The sequence below is a fragment of the Molossus molossus genome, unplaced genomic scaffold, assembly GCF_014108415.1.
Source record: "Molossus molossus isolate mMolMol1 unplaced genomic scaffold, mMolMol1.p scaffold_m16_p_1, whole genome shotgun sequence".
In the NCBI taxonomy this organism is placed as follows: domain Eukaryota; kingdom Metazoa; phylum Chordata; class Mammalia; order Chiroptera; family Molossidae; genus Molossus; species Molossus molossus.
The window spans coordinates 183265169-183285920 of record NW_023425344.1 but is presented as its reverse complement, the minus strand read 5'-3'; the positions used below and the strand labels follow the sequence as shown (position 1 = coordinate 183285920).

General features: G+C 36.3%; 1 protein-coding gene and 1 non-coding gene across 3 annotated transcripts in view; both read right to left on the bottom strand.

Moving 5' to 3' along the window:
• The window catches only part of GOLM2 (golgi membrane protein 2), a 97474-nt gene that overhangs the window by 13480 nt on the left and 63242 nt on the right, over window positions 1-20752 (bottom strand). For both annotated transcript variants that reach the window (XM_036243755.1, XM_036243764.1), the window contains exons 7-8: window positions 18369-18467; window positions 17255-17425 (exon numbers count right to left, since the gene is read on the bottom strand). In XM_036243755.1, the coding sequence (XP_036099648.1) occupies window positions 17255-17425; window positions 18369-18467 (270 nt within the window). The remainder of the gene's footprint in view (window positions 1-17254; window positions 17426-18368; window positions 18468-20752) is intronic.
• On the bottom strand, window positions 7874-7980 carry LOC118621249. Its single transcript, XR_004957659.1, has one exon. It is a non-coding gene; the product is annotated as a U6 spliceosomal RNA (small nuclear RNA).

Here is a 20752-nt window from a genome sequence, read left to right as displayed (position 1 = left end):
TAAGGAAAACTACTGACTGGCTTTTGAACTGTTTATTTTGATTTCACTATCAGGACCTTTTTGAAACAAACAAAAAAATACTTATTTTGCATCTCAGGGTATAGGACCTCCATGTAATAGGCACAGGAAGGAATTTGTTAATTGGCTGGACTTATGGAAGGTAAAGAGAAACAGAGGAAATGAAGGAAACATGGTGGCTAGAAATTATGGCTAACACTATCTGAACAATTTGACCATCTCCCATTCACAATGCAGAGAGGTTTAGCTTCTCTTTCCGATTCTTGATATAATCCACAAGTTTGTCTTTTTATTATTATTTTTCCGTAAGACTAATTCTGTGGGGGAAGAAAGAAGGGAAGGAAAGCACACAATTTGATTGCTTCAAGATCAAATACTTTTCTCCTTTGTCTCTCCTTTTATCTTATACAAACTCACTGGACTAACCTTAGCACCAGCATAGGATAAAAGGCCTAAGGTGGGAAGTAATTGCTAATTTTTGGAGAAGTTAATACCAGACATGCATTACATAGGTATGATAACTACATTAATCTTATGTACATTAAATACTCAGACATTCCATTTCAACTTCAGTATTCAAATAGTCTTTAACATTCAGAATAAACAGGGCCATACTGTATTTAACAAATTCTTATATGCTAAGCTTGATTGGCTGCCTTTCTGACTCCATATCAAGAAAATGTCTTCAAGACAATATTGTAGTACATTGAAGAATGGAACAATCCATTTCTTCAAATATTTCACTAACATCTTTCTTTTTAATGTAGTACTGTGACTTACATTTTATAAAAGTTTAACAGATTTTTCTGTTTTTATTGTTAAATATCTTCAGATATACAGATAAGTATGGAGAATATAACATCCATATTCCCCTCATCCTGAGCTTTATCAAATTTTAACTTTTTGCCATATTTGTTTCAGAACTTTCAAATAAATTACACATTACAGATACAATTAAAGTTCCCTGGGTACCTCTCCTTAGCATTCTCCTCCTATCCCAAAGGTAACCTCTATCTTAAATTGGGTGTTAAGCATCCCCATGAAGAGTTATGTATTCATTAATAAACAATATTGATTGACAGACTTTTGAACTTTAAATATATGGCAGCTGGGCAGGAAAGAGTTAATTCAGCGTGCCTGGGTTGCTCAAACCCTGCACATTCCAAAGAAATGCTTGTCTTCAAAACTGGCCCTAGATTGGATCTTGGCAGATAACTTGAGTCCTTCTGCCTGATAGGTGACTATAAAATTGAGGCCTTGGGTCACTACATACCAGTTTGACTGGATAAATTTATCCTAACAAAGTGATTAATGGTGAATATTTGTTTTTGCTAAGTAGATATGGGGAGGGCTAGAGCCTGAGTAGCTGAGCCCAGTCATTTGGGCACTGCATGACTACATGTGGGTACTACATGACTGACCCCCAATAAAAAACCCTGGACACCAATGATCAAATGAGCTTCCCTGGTTAGCAACACTTTACATGTTTTGTCACACATCTTTATTGGGAAAATTAAGCACATCTCCATGCAGTCCCACTAGGAGGGAAACTCCTGGAAGCTTGCGTCTGCTTCTTCCTGGACCTCCCCCCCATGAGTCTTTTCCATTAGCTGATTTTAATGTGTCTTTTTGCTGTACGAAACCGTTAACTGTGAGTATAACTCTTGTGGGTCCTATGAGCCCTACTACTGAATCAAACCTGAGGGTGGTCTTGGAACACCCAACACAGCATCACCTAGCATCTATTCTGCAACATGCTTTATTCATTCTACATTATACTTTTGAGATTTATCCATGTTGATAAATGTAACTTTGTTCATTCTTTTTTTTTCTATCTTTTTAAAATCTTTATTGCTGAATGTAGAATGTATTACAGATTTTTCTCATTTTTCCCCCATTGACCCCCTCCTCCCCACTCCCACCACCCTCCAGCCTTTTGCCACACTATTGTCGGTGTCCATTGGTTATGCATATAAGTTCTTTGGTTTATTTCTTCCCACCCTCCACCCCTTTTCCCTTTGAGGTTTGTCAGTCTAGCAATGAATTTGTACTTCTTAATCCCTTCACCTTTTTCACCCATTCCCCCAACACCCCTCCCATCTGGCAACCAACAAAATGTTCTCTGTGTCTATGAGAATGTTTCTGTTCTACCTGTTCATTTTGATTGTAGATTCCATTGTCGACAGATATGTATTCATTGCCCTTTTTTTTGTTCATATATTTTATCTTTTTCTTCAAAAAGACCCTTCATAATTTCATATAATAACGGTTTGGTGGTGATGAACTCCTTTAACTTTTTCTTGTCTGGGAAACTCTTTATATGGCCATCGATTCTAAATGACAGCTTTGCAGGATAGTAATCTTGGTTGTAGGTTCTTGCTTTTCATCACTCTGAATATTTCTTGCCACTCCCTTCTGGCCTGCAAAGATTCTTTTCAGAAATCAGCTGACAGCCTTATGGGAACTCCCTTGTAGGTAATTAGCTGCCTTTCTCTTGCTGCTTTTAAGATTCTCTCCTTGTCTTGAACCTTTTGCATTTTGATGATGTGTCTTGGTGTGGGCCTCTTGGGGTTCATCTTGTTTGGGACTCTCTGTGCTTCCTGGACTTGTATGTCTGTTTCCTTCACCAAGTTAGGAAAGTTTTCTGCCATTATCATTTCAAACAGGTTTTCGATTTCTTGTTCTCGCTCTTCTCCTTCTGGCACCCCCAAGATGCGAATTGGCACGCTTGAAGTTGTCCCAGAGGCGCCTCACACTAACCTCATTTTTTTTGCATTCTTTTTGCTGTTCTGATTGGGCGTGTTTTGCTTCCTTATATTCCAAATCGATGGTTTGCTTCTTGGATTTACGTACTCTACTATTGAATCTGTGTAAATTATTCTTTATTTCAGTTAATGCCTCCTTCATTTCTGACTGTGCATCCATCATTTCTGACTGGTCCTTTTTTATGCTCTTGAGGCCCTCACTAAGTTCACTGAGGTTCTCACTAAGTTCATTGAGCATCCTTATAAGCAGTCTTTTGAACTCAGCATCTGTTAGGTTGCTAATCTCCATTTCACTTAGTTCTTTTATTGGGGTTTTGTTCTGTTCTTTCATTTGGGACCTGTTTCTTTGTCTCCTCATTTTGGCTGCCTCCCTGTGTCTGTTTCTGTGTATTACTTAATGAGTGGTATGGGGCTAGCTGAGACCAGATGCTGCTTGTCTGAAAGAATTTAGGAAAAACCTGAAGCAGGATCCAAGACAGGCCAATCCTATGGTTAAGCAAGTGGCAACAGCTTGGGTGGGCCTGAAAGTTGGGTGGGGTGGGGCCTCAGGGAGTCACCAGGGCGGGGCTACCAGTGTGAGCCAGGTTGCTGGACTCCCAGATATGGTGGCTGTCTGCCCCCCCAGGGAAGGGCTCACCAAAGGAACAAAGGCCTCTGACAGCACGTTTGTCCTGGAGAAACCCCCCTCTCCAGCCCTCGCTCCAGTGCCAAACAGCTCAGTTCTTCCCTGTATGTCTCTGGTGCCCCTCGAGCTGCCTCCCCTCCAAGCTTGGTTTATTTCTTCCCACCCCCCAAGCTTAGAGGGGGAGAGTCCGATAAATCTGTGCACTGGCCCTTTAAGGAGCTGCCTGGGGCTCCAGCCGTGTCAGCTACCCTGAGCCTCAGTTCCTGCTGGTTTTTCCAGCCAGAAGTTATGGGGATTCTCTTCCTGGCACTGGAACCCTGAGCGGGGCACTTGGTGTGGGACAGGGACCCCTCAGTCCTCAGGAAGGACCTTCCCAGCCGAGGCATCCTCCTGATTTTTATCTGCCACGTGGGTGTGGGTCCAGCAGGTCGCGCCTCTGCCCTCCTGCCAGTCTTGATGTGGCTGCTGCTTTAATTCCGTAGTTGTAGGACTTCCATTCAGCTTGATTTCAGGCGGTTTTGAATGATGGTTGTTCTGTAGTTTAGTTGTAACTTTGATGTGGTTGTGGGAGGACGCGATACGGCATTTACCTACCCGCCATCTTGACCGGAAGTCTCTGTTCATTCTTTTTAACTCATGATTCCATTGTATATATGGTATATGCCAAGATTTATCCATTCTCATACCATTAGAGTGTAGGAACATAAGTTATAGGGTATGTGCATTTCTCACTCTAATCTTTTGATTAGCAAAAGTTCTTAATTTTAATACAGTCCAATTTATCATTTTTTTCTTTTATGGTTAGTTTTTTTTTTTTTTTTTTGGTGGGGAGGATATTTGATATCTGGTTTAAGAAATTTTTGCTTATTCCACATCATTAAGATATTGTTTTCTTCTAGAAGTTCTATTAGCTGTCAGTTTTAAATGTACAATCTATTCTGAATTTAATTCTGTATATTGTGTGAGGTAGAAGAGTAAGGGTAATATTTTTCCATTTGGCTATTCATCTGACCCTGTACTATTTATTGAAAAGACAATCCTTTCCTCCATTGCACTGCAGTATCAACTTTGTCATAAACCAAGTAACCATAAATGTGGCATCAGTTTCTGGATTCTCTATTCTGTCCCACTGGTCCATCTGTCTATTTTTGTGCCGATATTATAGTGTCTTAATTATCAATAAGAGTTTTATTAGGACCTGGCTGGTGTAGCTCTCAGACCAAAGGGTCACAGGTTTGATTCCCAGTCAAGTGCATGTACCTGGTTTGCAGGTTCCATCCCCAGCCCCAACTGGGGTCATGCGGCAGGCAAAAGATCAATGTGTCTCTCTCACATCAATGTTTCTCTCTCTCTCCCTCTCCTTCACTTCCACTCTCTCTAAAAATCAATAGAAAAATATCCTCAGATGAGGATTAATAAACAAAAAAGAGTTTTGTAACTCTTGATATCTGGTAGTAGAAGTTGCTGAGTTTTGTTCTTCTTACAGATTGTCTTGACTATTCTTAGTCCCTTACATTTCCATACAAATTTTAGAGTCAGCTTATCAAAATTCCACCCTCCACCACAAAAATATGCTGCTGGGATTATACATGGGATAAGCATTGAAATTCTAGATCAATCTGAGAAGAATTCGTTTATGAACATGAATTTCTTTACATGTTATCTAATTTATGTCAATATTTTATAGTTGATAAAGGTTCTTATGACTATTTGTTAAGATTTTTTTCAAGGATCTGATGTATTTTATGCCTTTAAAAATAGTTTCTATTTTAAAATTTCACTTTATATTTTGTTGGTGACATAAAAATACAATTAATTTTTATACGCCCAGCACGCTTCTGCGCCACTCTGCTCACACCTAATACAATTAATTTTTATATTAACTTCCTATCTAATAACTTTGCTAAATACATTTAAGTTTGTAAATTGTTTAGAATTTTCTACATATAAAATCATGTCTATAAATAATATCAGTTTATCAGTTTTATTTTTTCCTTTCCAATCTCTATACTGTTTATTTCCTTTTACTGCACTTTATTTCTCTGACTAGTACCTACAGTGAAAAGATGAATAGAGCCTGGCTGGTGTGGCTCAGGGGTTGAGCACTGACCAATACTCCAAGAGGTCGCCAGTTTGATTCCTGGTCAGGGCATATGCCCAGGTTTCGGGCTAGATCCCCTGTAGGGGGCGTGTAGAAGGCAGCTGATTGATGTTTCTCTCTCACATCGATGTTTCTATCTCTCTCTGCTTTCCTCTCTCTAAAAAATCAATAATATATTTAAAAATAAATAAATAGGTTGTGTTTCTTAAATGTTTGAAAGAATTCACCAGCAAAATAATTTGGGTATAAAATTTTCATTAAGGGAAGGTTTTAAATTACAGATTTAATATCTTAAATATACATGATACTATGTAGATTTTCCATATCTTCTTGTATAAAGGTGTTTTTCTAGGATATCATCCATTTCTTCTAAATTTTCAAATGTTTTGGCACTATTTGATAATACCTCATTTAATGTTCTTTAATATTATTACTTATAGGATCTACATTGATGCTCTCTTTTCATTCTTGATATTGGTCATTTGTGCCATCTCTGTCTTGATCTGTACTAGAGGCCCTATTTTCACTAGTTTTTCCAAAGAATCAATTTTTGGTTTTGTTGATTTCATTATCAATTTCATATAGTGATCCTGAATTCAGTAATCTAGCTAACTGTCATTACTTCTAGCAGTATGTCATTTAGGTGTGGTGAGACTTTTGATCATTCGTTTATTCAAGTTTCAAATCTTCTTGAACTAATTTTGATAATTAACAACTTTACAGAAAATTATCCATTTGATGTCAGTTTTCAAATTTATTGTCAAAGTTTTAAATAATATTTTCTTGTGATTTATAGTTATACCTTCTTTATTTTTTTATCCTCACCCAAGGACATTTTTTCCATTTTTTTGTTCAGATAGAGTGCAAGGGAAAGAGAGGAAGAGAGAAACAAACATCGACGTGAAAGGGACACATCGAGTGGCTGCCACCAGCACAACCCAACCAGGGCTGAGACAAACTGCAACCGAGGTACATGCCCCTAGCGGGAACCGAACCTGGGTCTCTCGGGACTGCAGGCCAATGCTCTAACCACTGAGCACCGGCCAGGGCTAGTTATACCTTCTTTGTTCTGAATACTACTTATTTTATCTTTCCTATTTTTCTTCATCAGTATTAATAAAGGTCTATCCGTTTTTTGTTTTGTTTTTTTGCTGTCTAATTATTATCTTCCATTTCATTTATGACTGCTTTTGTCTTTATTTCTTCCTCCTCTCTACATTCTTTAGATCATTCTTTTTCTCTCTCTTTCTCTGAAGCCAGGTTGTCTACGATTTAATTCTTACTCAGCTATTTACTAGCTAAGTTATCTTGGAAGTGCTGTGAAATGTCTTTGTGTCTGCTTTCAGTCTATGAAATGGGAATAATGATAGTACCTACACATGGATTTATGAGTTTATATATACAAACACTTTAGAAAAGCAACTGGTACATATTAACTCCAATGTTAACTATTATTAGTATTGTCATTATTAGTAGCAGTAGTATGACTACTACCACTACTACTATTACTACTACTATTTTTTATAAAATATATTTGATTTCTTTTTTATTTTAAATCCTCACCTGAGGACCCGCACGACCCCAACCAGGGCCAGGGACCAAACCAAAACCGAGGTATGTGGTATGTGCCCTTGACCAAAATCAAACCTGTGACTCTGTGGTCCATGCGCCAACGCTCTGACCACTGAACAAAACCAGCCAGTACTTACTACTACTATTTTTGTGTCAAAGTCAACTTATTTAATTTTCAGAGGTTTTTATTTTCTTAATGCTTTTGAGGTAATAAATTTAGCTGTAAATACTTTGATGTATTCCTTACATTTTGAAATGCCCATTATAAACCCCTCCCAATAAGTTATTGAGGATTGACTTTTTTTTTTATTACTTTATTTTTGTTACAGATGTTTCTGCTTTTTTCCCACTGACACCCTCCTCCTGATCCCACCACCCCCAGCATTGTTGTCTATGTCCATTGGTTATACATACATACATATAAGTTCTGTGGTTTATCTCTTCCCTCCCCATCCCTGTCTCCCTCTTCTGAGGTTTGTCAGTCTGTACCCTATTTCTATGTCTCTGGGTCTATTTTGTTCTTCAGCTTGTTTTGTTCATTATATTCCACAAATAAATGAGATCATATGACATTTGTCTTTCTCTGATTGGCTTGTTTTGCTTAAGATAATACTCTCGAGGTCCCTCTGTGTCGTCTTAAAGGATAAGAGATCTTTCTTTCTTACAGCTGCATAGTATTCCATTCTGTATATATACCACAGCTTTTTTATCCATTCATCTATTGATAGACTCCTGGGCTGTTTCTAGATCTTAGCAATTGTAAATAGTGCTGCTACAGACATAGGGGTACATAAAAATATGTAACACTTCACAAATTTGCATGTCATCCTTGCACAGGGGCCATGCTGATCTTTTCTTTATCATTCCAATTTTAGTATATGTGCTGCCGAATTGAGCACAAGGATTAACTTTTTTTATTCTTTCTTTTTCTTTTAATCCTCACCTCTGAGGACATTTTTGCATATATCTTCAGATAGAGCGGGAGGGAGAGAGAGAGAAACATTGATGTGAGAGAGACACATCGAGTGGTCACCACCCACACAACCCCAACCGGGGCCGGGAACAAACCGCAACTCGAGGTACCTGCCCTTAGCAGGAACCGAACCCAAGACTCTGTTTCACAGGTTGACGCTCTAACCACTAAGCAAAACCGGCCAGGGCATGAGGATTAACTTTTTAAAGTTTATAATTTATAAAATTTTAAACACTATTCATGGCATAAGTTGCTTGAAACTTATTAACATTCTAGTTAATAAATATTAGTGACCTAGTATTTAGCCTATAATTTTTCAACGTGTACCTGAAACATGTTTACTTTCCCTTTATTACGAAACTGTAAACATTTATATACTTGAATAAACCTGATAATTTTTGCTTCAAAGTTTCCACAGTCTCGGCTTTTTATAATTTTAATAGAAGTATATTAAAATTTTTTCACATTAATTATGAAACTATAAATAAATCCTAGAAATTGCATCAGCTTTTTGTCTACATGCCCCTATCGGGAACCGAACCCGGGACTCTCTGGTCTGCAGGCCAACGCTCCAACCTCTGGACCCAAACCAGCCAGGGCTACTGGCTTTTTATTTCCTCTTTTTAGTAAATCATTCTTCTTGTTATCGTGGCATATCCTTCCATTTTTCTTTTTTCCTTAAAATCTATTCTGTCATTTGTTAATACTTTGTATCAGCTTTATTTTTAAAAATTTTCACCAAGGAATATCTTTGTTATTTTTTTAATCCTCACCCGAGGATATTTTTTCTATTTATCTTCAGATAAAGTGGGAGAGAGAAACATCAACATGAGAGAGAAACATCGACTGGTTGCCTCCCGCATGACCCCAACCAGGGCCAGGGACGAATTGCAACCACGGTACGTGCCCCTGACCAGAATTGAACCCGTGACCCATTGGTCCATGGGCCGATGCTCTAACGACTGAGTCAAACCGGCAAGAGCAGGGATATCTTTTTTTAAAATTATAGTAAAGCCCTGGCCAGTTTGGCTCAGTTGGTTGAACATCACCCCATGCACTGAAGGGTCATCAGTTCAATTACCAGTCAGGGTACATACGCAGGTTTCAGTCTGGTCCCTCGTCGGGGTGCATACAAGAGACAGCCAATCAATGTTTCTCTCTCTTCCTTCCTCTCTCTCTAAAAAAAGTCAATAAAAACTTATTTTAAAAAAGGGTGAGTATTCCCGGCCAGTGTGGCTCAGAGGTTGAGCAGCGACCCATGCACCAAAAGGTCCCCCGTTCGATTCCTGGTCAGGGCACCTGCCCAGATTGCGGGTCCAACTCCCAGTGGGGGGCAGGCAGGAGGCAGCCAATCGATGTTCTCTCTCATCAATGTTTCTGTCTCTCCCTCTACCTTCCTCTCTCTGTAAAAAACATCAATTAAAAAAAAAGAAAGGTGAGAGACTTCCAGTCAACTTGGTATTCACTTCCTGCCACAACCACATCAAAATTACAACTAAACTACAGAACAACCATCATTCAGAACTGCCTGAAATCAAGCTAAATGGAAGTTTTACAACTATGAAATTAAAGAAGAAGCCACATCGAGAAGTACTACCAACCAACCACCTCCATAAATGACACACTCAATGAATGGACTCAGTGGGTACCAGAGCCCTGCTGAAGTAAGTCTTGCTCTGTATGTTGATCCCCTACACCGCTGATCCTCCAAGGGAGTCAGAAGCTAGTGGTCAGTGGGCACAGCCAGTTCTTGCAGCTGATCAACCTGAGTAAATCCCTCCCACTAACGTGCCAACAGCAATCAAGACTCAATTACAACAGAAGAGTGTAAAGTCCACACTTAGAGGGTAAAGTCCATACCTTGAGGGCCCAGCTGGGGTGAATAGGGAGACTCGGCCACTAGACCCTACAGGGCACCTACAACAATAGGCCACCCAATGAAACCCAGGAGACATAGCAACTCTGCCTAATACATAGAAACAAACACAGGGAAGCAGCCAAAATGAGGAGACAAAGAAGTATTTCCCAAGTGAAAGAACAGAACAAAATTCCAGGAAAAGAACTAAACAAAATGGAGATAAATAATCAATCAGATGCAGAGTTCAAAATACTGGTTATAAGGATGCTCAAGGAACTTAGTGAGACATTCAAGGAACTTAGTGAGACAACATAAAAAAAGGATCAGTCAGAAATGAAGGATGTACTAACTGAATAAAGAATAACTTAGGGGAATCAACAGTAGAGTAGGTGAAGCCAAGAAGCAAACCATCAAATTGGAATATAAGGAAACAAAACATACTCAATCAAAACAGCAAAAAGAAAAAAGAATCCAAAAAAATGAGGACAGTGTAAGGAGTCTCTGGGACAACTTCAAGCATACCAACATTCACATCATGGGGTGCCAGAAGGAGAAGAAAGAGAGAAAGAAATTGAAAACCTGTTTGAAAAAATAATGACAGAAAACTTCCCTAACTTGGTGAAGAAAACAGACATACAAGTCCAGGAAACAAAGAGAGTCCCAAACAAAATGAACCCAAAGAGATCCACACCAAGACACACCATCATCAAAATGCCAAAGGTTAAAGACAAAGAGAATCTTAACAGCTGCAAGAGAAACGCAGTTAGTTACCTATAAAGGAGCTCCCATAAGACTGTCAGCTGATTTCTCAAATGAAACTTTGCAGGCCAGAAAGGAATGGCAAGAGATATTCAAAGAGATGAAAAATAACAACCTACAACCAAGATTACTCTATCCTGCAAAGCTATCATTTAGAATTGATGGCCATATAAAGAGTTTCCCAGATAAGAAAAAGCTAAAGGAGTTCATCAACACCAAACCAGTATTATATAAAATGTTGAAGGGTCTTCTTGAAGGAGAAAAACAAAAATATGAATGATAAAATGGCAATTAATATATATCTATCAACATTTGAATCTACAAACAAAATGAGCAAGCAGAACAGAAACAGACTCATAGATAGAGAACTTTTTGTTGCTTGCCAGGTGGGAGGGGTTGGTGGGATCGGTGAAGAAGAAGAAGGAATTAAGAAGTACAAATTGGTTGTTAGACTGATGAACCTCAAAAGGAAGGGGGAAGCGATGGCTAAAGAGATAAAGCAAAGAACTTCTATGCATATATGCATAACCAATGGATACACACAATAGTGTTGGGAAGGCAGGAGGGGGGTGGGACTGGGAAGGAGGGTGTCAATGGGGGAAGAATAGGGGAACATCTGTAATACATTCAACAATAAAGATAAGTTTACAAAAAACGTGAGTACAATACAATAAGGTATGTTGAGACAGACTACATTCATATACCTTTTATTACAGTATATTGTTATAATTGTTATTAGTTATTGTTGTTAATCTCTTAAAGTGCCTAATTTATAAATCAAACTTTTTCATAGGTATGTATCCATAGAAAAAAACATGGTACATATATGGTTTGGTACCATCTGTGGTTTCAGTTATCCCCTGGGGTCTTGGAACATAATCCCTGGTGGATAAGGAGACACTACTATATTTCAAGCTGAAGGAAATTTGAGAAATGGCCTGTGCAGGAAGGACTTTCTGACCTTCTCCTGAAACAGGTCATAAAAGCCTCATGTGAAAGGTGTCTGCTATTCCTGAAGGAAAGGAACATTCTTATATCTAAGACAGAGGAACACTGAGAAGAATATGAAAAAATAAATCTTGCTAAGCTTCACTGTAAATTAAAAAGAGGTCATAATGGGGCTGGTGGGGGTGGGAAGAGATAAACCACAGAACTTATTTGCATGTATGCATAACCAATGGACAAGGACAACAAAGCCGGGGACGTGGTGGGGGGAATGAGGAGGAGGGTGCCAATGGGGTAAAAAAGGAGAAACATCTGTAACAAAAATAAAATTTAAAAAATTAATTAAAATAAAATAAAATAAAAAGAGGTCATAAAATCAATTAGAGGCAGAAATAAATAAAAATTGAGTGGTATATTTTATGTCCAGCTGAAGGACTGATGATTTTCTATAAAAGAAATGAAGTCTTGCCATAAAAGTCAAGATGAATATGCTTGTATATAAATAAAAATCTACGGTGTTATATTCAGTTAAGTTGCAGGATACAAGATCAGCAAGCAAGCATAAGTCATAATTGAAGAGATGTGGAGAAAATGGAAACCTTGTGTACTATTGGTAAGGATGTAAACTGGTACAGCCACTATGGAAAGTGGTATGGGAAGCTCCTCAAAAAATGAAAAACAGAACTACCATATGATCCAGCAATTCTACTTTTGGGTTATTTATCTAAAGAAAACAAAAATACTAACTCAAAAAGATAATATGCATCCCCATGTTCATTGCAGCATTCTTTACAACAGCCAAGACATGGAAACAACCTAAGTATCTACTGATGAAGGAATGAGAAAAGAAATTGTGGCATGCATACACACACACACACACACACACACACACACATACACACACATTTCTTTTAAAAAATTAAATCTTGCTATTGGCAACAAGGATGAACCTGAGAGCATTATGCTAAGTGAAGAAAATCAGACAGAGAAAAATAAATACCGCATGATCTCTCTTATATATAGAATCTAAAAACAAGACAACAACAACAAAAGCAAACCAAGCTCATAGATAGAGAGAACACAATGGTAGTTGCCAGAGGCAGAGGGGTGGGGGGGTAGAGGTGGGGGTGGGAGAAAAGTGTCAAAAAGAAAAAAAATGCAGTTGATGTAAAACAGAAAATTGAATCACATTAAAAATATTGACTTTACATATATATATACACACACATTTATATATGCTAATATACATGACATTTATATATGCTAATATACATGACAAAAATTTTTCATACTATATAAAAAACACTGATACACACCTATTTCTAAAATAATGAAAATAAAATACCATATTCTAAATCTTTCAGATGAAACCAAATATTAGCATATTCTTTGAAAATTGCATTAAAAGAATTTAAAACCAAATGCTGAAAAGAATAAAAAGTAATCAGTCATTTCTATGCACTAGCAATGAATACTCTTATAAGGAAAGTAAGAAAATTCTATTTAGCCAGGCCGGTGTGGTTCACTGGTTGAGACTCGACCCATGCACCAAGAAGTTACTGGTTCCGATTTCTGGTCAGGGCACACGCCCAGATTGTGGGCCCAATCCCCAGTGAGGGGCACTCAGGAGGCGGCCAATCAATGTTCTCTCTCATCAATGTTTCTATCTCTCTCTCCTTCTCCTTTCCTCTTTCTCTAAAATCAATAAAAAATATATATTTTTTAAATTCTATTTACAATAACATCAAAATGAATAAAATGCTTAGAAATAAATTTAACCAAGAAGGCACAGGATTTATACACTGGAACTAAAACATTGCTGAAATGGAAAGACACCCCGTTTCCATGTATTGGATACTTAATACTGTTTAGATGAGAATATGCCCCAAAGCATCTACAGATTCAATGCAATTCCTATTAAAATCCCAGCTGCCTGTTTAGTAGAAATACACAAGTGATTCTAAAATTCACATGGAATTGTAAGAGATCCCAAATAGTAAAAAAAAAAAAAATGTTATAAAGAAGGGCAAAGTTGGAAGATCCACACTTCCTAATCTCAAAACTTACTATAAAAGTTATAGCAACTGAAACAGTGTGGTACTGTCATCTGGTCTAAAAGGAACAGAATTGGGAGTGCAAAATAAACCCAAACATCTGTGGTCAAGTGATTTTTTACTAGAATGCCAAGAATGTTCAATGGAGGAAAGAAGAGTCTCTTCAACAGATAGTGATGCACAAACAAATACCCACATACATAAGAATAAAGTTACATTTTTACCCCACACCATCTACAAAAATTAATTTTAAATAGATTTAAAAACCTACACATAAAAGCTAAAACTATAAAGTTCTTAAAACTAACAGGAAATCTTCATGACCTTCAATTTGGCAAAGGTTTCTTAGATATGACACCAAAAGCATAAACAACAAAAGAAAAAACAGATAAGCTGGACACAACCCAATTTAAAAATGGTCAAAGGATCTGAAGAGACATTTCTCCAAAGAAGATATACAAATGGCAAACAAGGACATAAAAAGATGCTCAATATCATTAGTCATTCGGACAATGAAAGTCACAATGATACCAGTTCACACCTACTAGGACAGCAATAGTTAAAACAACGACAACGAAACAAAGAAATTTAAACAAGTGTTGACACAGATGTGGAGAAAGTTAAATGCTCATGCATTATGGGTGGTACTGTAAAATGGTGCAGCTGCTGTGGAAAATAGTTCTGGAAACAATCCAAATGTCCATCAATGGGTGAATAAACAAAATGTATTTGTAGAACTGAAACTGAATATTATCCAGCCACAAAAAGAAACAACATGGCTGAAACTTGAAAATGGTATGCTAAGTGAAAGAAGCCAGACACAAAGGCTACATACTGTATGATTCCCTGTATATGAAATATCCAGAATAAGTGAACCAATAGAGTCAGAAAGCAGAACAGTCATTGCCAGGAACTACTGGTAGGAGAGAATGGGAAGTGACTATTTAATGGGTAGTTTCTTTTAGGATGATGAAAATGTTCTGGAACTAGTAGTTATGATGATTGTACAACACTGTGAATGTACTAAATGCCACTGAATCAAATACTTTGTTGAATTTTATCACAATTTAAAAATTATTTTTAATAAAAAAACATTTTGCATGATAACATAGAATAAACTCTCATATCAAGAAAGACAACTGAAGCAGAAAACTATAAAGGCAATTTATAAAAGGTCAGTATCTGAAGATCTGAATTATTTATAAAGATTTGATTCAAAGATATAGGATCAATTTCCAAAGTTACCAGGCTAAGTGGTCAAAACTAATGCACGGTTTATATACCAAGAAATAATTAAAGTAAAATTGCTCACTAAAATGGACAGGTTGTTAGAAAGTAAATGCTTATTAAAACATCTTTAAGGAACATATTCTAAATGCCTTATAAAAGAGTTGAAAAGCAAATATGGTCAAGCCATAATGAAATAAATTTAAACAACTCCATTGACACTGTGAAACTATTCTAGAGAACAATCTGACAATATGTAACAGGAGCTAGGAAAGCTAATAAAAAAACTTTGACCTAGTAATTTCAGTTTGGGGACTACACTTTTAAAGGAACACCCAAAGTAGGAGAAGCATGAAGTACTTTCAAAAAAGATATTCATAGTTATTTCAACAAGAGAGAATATGAAATCATTTAAATAATCAATATAATAATAGAGCTAAATGAACTATTATTATTGCCTAAGCACAATAAGATATATGTATATGTTTATAAGTATACATATATATACACATATATATTTAAAATGACAACTATGTAACTATTTGATAGGTTAAAATATATGTAAGAAATATGTGAATCCAGCCAGTGTGGCTCAGTGGTTGAGCATCGATCCATGCACCAAGAGATCACCAGTTCAATTCCTGGTCGGGACACATGCCCAGGTTGCAGGCCAAATCCCCAGTGGGGAGCATGCAGGAGGTGGCCAGTCAATGTTCTCTCTCATTGATATTTCTCTCTCTCTCTCTCCCTCTCACTTCCTCTCTCTCTAAAATCAATAAAGGAAAAAAAAAATTTTTTTTTAAAGAAAATGTGAAAGGAAATCACAAAACAGTGCTCACATTGATTTCAACTCTATACATTGGAAAGAATCTGGAGTGTTTAAAACTCAATAGGCTCTTTTAAAAACAAGTTGCAGAGAGTGATGATTTCCTGGCAATTATTTTCCAGTCAATTCTTTGTTCAGAGATTGGTTTAAAAAGAAAATCATGTAAGGCAAATAAAAAATGTTATGGGATAAATGATAAGTTTAGAAGAAAATCTTAAGTAATCAAATTAAGATATGTTGTTTAGTTATACACTTACTCTAAACCTCTTTTTGTTGAGATAAAATTTTTCAGGTCAATATCCCAACAAAATTTTGAGGAAATATTTTATTCCCTACCTTACATGCATATATGCATAAGCAATGGACATAGACAATAGTGTGGTGAAGGCAGGATTGGAGGGCAGAAATGGGGAGGAGGAGATCAATGGAGTAAAAAGGGGGACAACTGTAATACTTTCAACAATAAAGATAAATTTAAAAAATAAAATATTAGCCACATTCTTGTAAATAAAAATGTTTTTCATATAATACTTTAGTGAGGACACAAAGATATACTTTTACATAACAAGGAAGAAAAGTCAATTAAATGAATGCCAACTATATGTTCAGATAGATGCTGAAATATGAATAACTGTCATAAGATGAATAAAAATATCTTGAAATTTTAAAAAATTGTAACACTGTACAGTTCTCATCCTAGAAGCAACCTGTGTTCAAACAGCTGCCTAAACACTGCTCTAAACATAAAGTCATCATAAAAAGCTAACAAAGGCAAACTGGAGTTGTCTATTCAGAAGTTGAAGGGAAGAAATCCTGAAAAGCAGAAGCACTAAAAAAAAGTATAGTTTAAAGGAGCTGTCTCATATGGTTTAAGAGACACTGCCCTGCTCCAAATTCTCACTATGACCTGAATTTTTTCTTATAGTTCCTGAGAATCTACCAGAGAGTTATACTTAATAGGCATTGTCCTTTTATCAAAATCAATACCTCTGAAACAATTAAGTAGTCATACTTTATTACATAGTACTATGCATATGTTCAATTTCTTTCATTGCTCTCCTGAGACCTAAATGAAGTAAACTGCTATGGCAAGGGAATGAAAAAGTAAGCAAGAAGTCATCCACTATGGTAATCTCCCCAGGTCTGAATTTCTCCCAGAATCCATTTTTCAAAACTATTTACCTTCTCTTCCTTATAAGTTTTCATTCACTAGCCTAGTAAAATATATATTTTATTTCTCCAAAAAATTTTAGTCATAAGAACTAATAACATTTTTAAAGAATGAACTCACCTGAAATTTATTATTTAACACTGGCAAACATGAGAAGCTTTTTAAAATCTTCTTTAAGATCTCTATCCATTTAAAACATACTTTTCTTTTCAATTTTACCACCATTATACTTTCTGTTTATAGGCATATAACTTTACTGTAGAGTCATTAGTTAGAAATTATAACACAAAGACCTTAATTGGGCCTTGTAAACAAAAATTGTATTTAAAGAAATCTTTTCAGCATAATATTCATTCTTACTTTGCTTCAACTTATGGAAATCACCGACTCTATCCTTGGTAGCTTGCTGTAGTGTATCTGTTTGAATTCTGGGTTCACTCTCCAAGTTTGGGCCTGGAATTAAACGCTGAAGAAGATTGGAAGGGTTCTGTTTTGAAGTTCCAGGGTTTCCATTGTGATTTATATGAGAATCTACAACAGAAAAATATCAAGTTAAGGTCATATTTTGCTGAAGAAGTTTTCGCATGATCTGCTTTAGAAAAGCTAAGACACACAGCTGTCTGACACCAGGTAGTCAGGTAGTTTTTTTTTTTAAAGGTTTATTGTAATTTCTTTAACCAAATCTTATAACCAATGTGATTCTAACTGGGTGTTTACTAATCAGTCCTCATGAGCATCTCCAGGATTGATTATAAACCGATACACCAAAGCGATAGATAGTAGAAACTGAAATTTTTAAATGGCAATGATATAGGTTGGATGACTCTTTTCCTCCCTCCAAACTACATATTGCTGTCAGAAATCTCCCAAATCCAGTAAGACTTTTAGAAGTTACAAACTGTAAGTAATTTTTATCTGCACAGTTACCTACAACTGTAAACTCTTGACTTCTTTCTATTAATATCTCCTGGATATAACCTATAACCTTTCCTTTCCCCAACCCCCTTTAGTCCTTGTCAAATCCTTGATTTAGATCATTATTATAATTAATTTTAATCATATCAATTATCATTTTAGCAGAACATTTCTGTAAAATCAAATAGGTATTCAAAAAACAGAAACATTCTTAAGTACAGAGCAGGGAGTTTAAGACAGTCGGGTCTAGTAATTTATAGAGGGCCTCTGTGAGATAAATTTGAACACAGTTTGAAGAACATAAATACATACAGATTGACAGAGATGAAAGGGAATGTAGTCCAGAGTGGCAGAACAAATAATTCTTCTGCTTTTAGTAATCTATTAGATAACGTAAATTTTAAAACGATTACTTCTCCCTGAGCTTTTATTGATCATTTGAAAATATATAACATTAACTTATACTACTTCACTATGCTGTTAAAATGACATTTTCTTTACTATGTAATAATACAGAAAATTGATTTTCAAGTTAAAATTTAAAAATAAGACTTCATACCTGGGACCATATTTGGGGAGAAATGTTGTCCAGTTGGACGATGGGAGATTGCTTGATGACTGCCATATTGAGAAATAGAAATAGGGTTTTTTTTAAAAACTAAAAGAAAAAAAAAAATCCATATTATTCCTATTGATTATGATTTCTAAAAATCAACCACCATAAATTTACATTACACTAATCCTATGATGCTTATCCTAATTTTATAATCCTTATAGTTGGTATATAACTAATTTGTGGTTACTAACTGATACACTGTACAACCCATCACAAATTTTGGTGATCAATAAATTTGACCAGAATGGAAAACAGTGAAAACTCTATCTTGTTCACCACTATATTCCCAATACATAGCATAATGCCTGGCTTATAAGAAGAGCTCATCCTGGCTAGTGTGGCTCAGAAGATTGAGCGTTGTACCATGGACTGAGAGGTCCCGTTCAATTCCTAGTCAGGGCACATGCCTGGGTTGCAGGCTCGATCCCCAATAAACGGGCATGAAGGAGGCAGCCAACTGATGTTTCTCCCTCACATCGATGTTTCTATCTCTGTCCCTTCCTCCCTCTCTAAAAAAATCAATGAAAACATATTTTTAAAAAAATAAGAGGAGCTCAACTAAGATTTGATGAATAAAAAGTAAAAAAATCTCTTTAAGTACAGTGATACTTTTTAAATAGATAGTATAAATAAAACTTGACATTTACAGATTAGGTGAAATAATAAAAATATGCTACTCCAAGTTGCTCAGGTTTAAATAACTAAATATGAGTGATATAACAATATTTTTTTTTCTTTTAAAATTTGTCTTTAGTGTTGAATGTATTACAGATGTGCCCCCTTTTTTCCTCCTTGACCACTTCCTCCCTACTCCCACCTTTCCCACACTATTGTCTGTGTCCATTGGTTTTGCATATTTGCATATAAGTTCTTTGGTTTATCTCTCCCCCCCTCCCTCCTTCCTTTGAGGTTTGTCAGTCTAACAACCAATTTGAGGATTGTATTTCTTAATCCCTTCACCTTTTTCACCCATCCCACCAATACCCATCCCATCTGGCAACCATCAAAAAGTTCCCTACATTTATGAGTCTGTTTCTATAATGCCTGTTCATTTTGTTTGTAGATTCAATTGTTGATAGATATGTATGTTATTGCCATTTTATTGTTCATATTTTTCTTCTTCATCTTCAAGAAGACCCTTTAACATTTCATATAATACTTTGGTTTGGTGGTGATGAACTCCTTTAGCTTTTTCGTGTCTGGGAAACTCTTTATAAGGTCACTGATTCTAAATGATAGCTTTGCAGGATAGAGTAATCATGGTTGTAGGTTCTTGCTTTTCATCACTTTAAATATTTCTTGCCACTCCCTTCTGGCCTACAAAGTTTCTTTTGAGAAATCCCCTGATAGTCTTATGGGAGCTTCCTTGTAGGTAACAAACTGCTTTTGTCTTGCTTTTAAGACTCTGTCTTGAACCTTTTGCATTTTCATTATGATGTGTTTTGGTGTGGGTCTCTGAGTTCATCTTGTTTGGGACTCTCTCTGCTCCCTGGACTTGTATGTCTGTTTCCTTCACCAAGTTAGTAAAGTTTTCTGTCATTATTATTTCAAATAGGTTTTCAATTTCTTGCTCTTTCTCTTCTCCTTCTGGCACCCCCATGATGTGAATATTGGTATGCTTGAAGTTGTCCCAGAGGCACCTTACGCTATCCTCATTATTTTGGATTCTTTTTTCTTTTTGCTGTTCTGATTGGGTGTTTTTTGCTTCCTTGTATTTCAAATCAATGGTTTGCTTCTTGGTTTTACCTACTCTACTACTGAAACATGGTTAGTGGCACATTTTAATCTTCTAAAACTTTAGTGTGCCAGAGACAATACTATGTGATCCTATTTCATTATAGTTTTCCTGGGCACAGAGGAACATTAGTCTTGAGTATGGTTAGGGGCCCTAAGACTGGGTTCAGACCATGAGAATGTAGGTGAAACTAAACATGACACTTCAAAGTATGGTGATAAAATCTACACAAATCACTTACAATCTGTCTTCCCTTTTGCCACAATTTACAAGGCTACATATGAAGATGGTAGCTTGAAATAATGAGAGGGGGCACTGCTTGAGGAGAACTGCAAAGACAGTCATCCAACCTGCATCAAATTGTAATATGAACAATAAATAAACTTTTATTGTTTTAAATCACTGCAATTTGGGGGTTGTACGCCACAGCCCAGTCAATCCTAACCAGTATACACGGGTTATTTTTATAATACTTAAAGTTAAACTTTTATTGTTTTAAATCACTGCAATTTGGGGGTTGTACGCCACAGCCCAGTCAATCCTAACCAGTATACATGGGTTATTTTTATAATACTTAAAGTTTATTTCAATC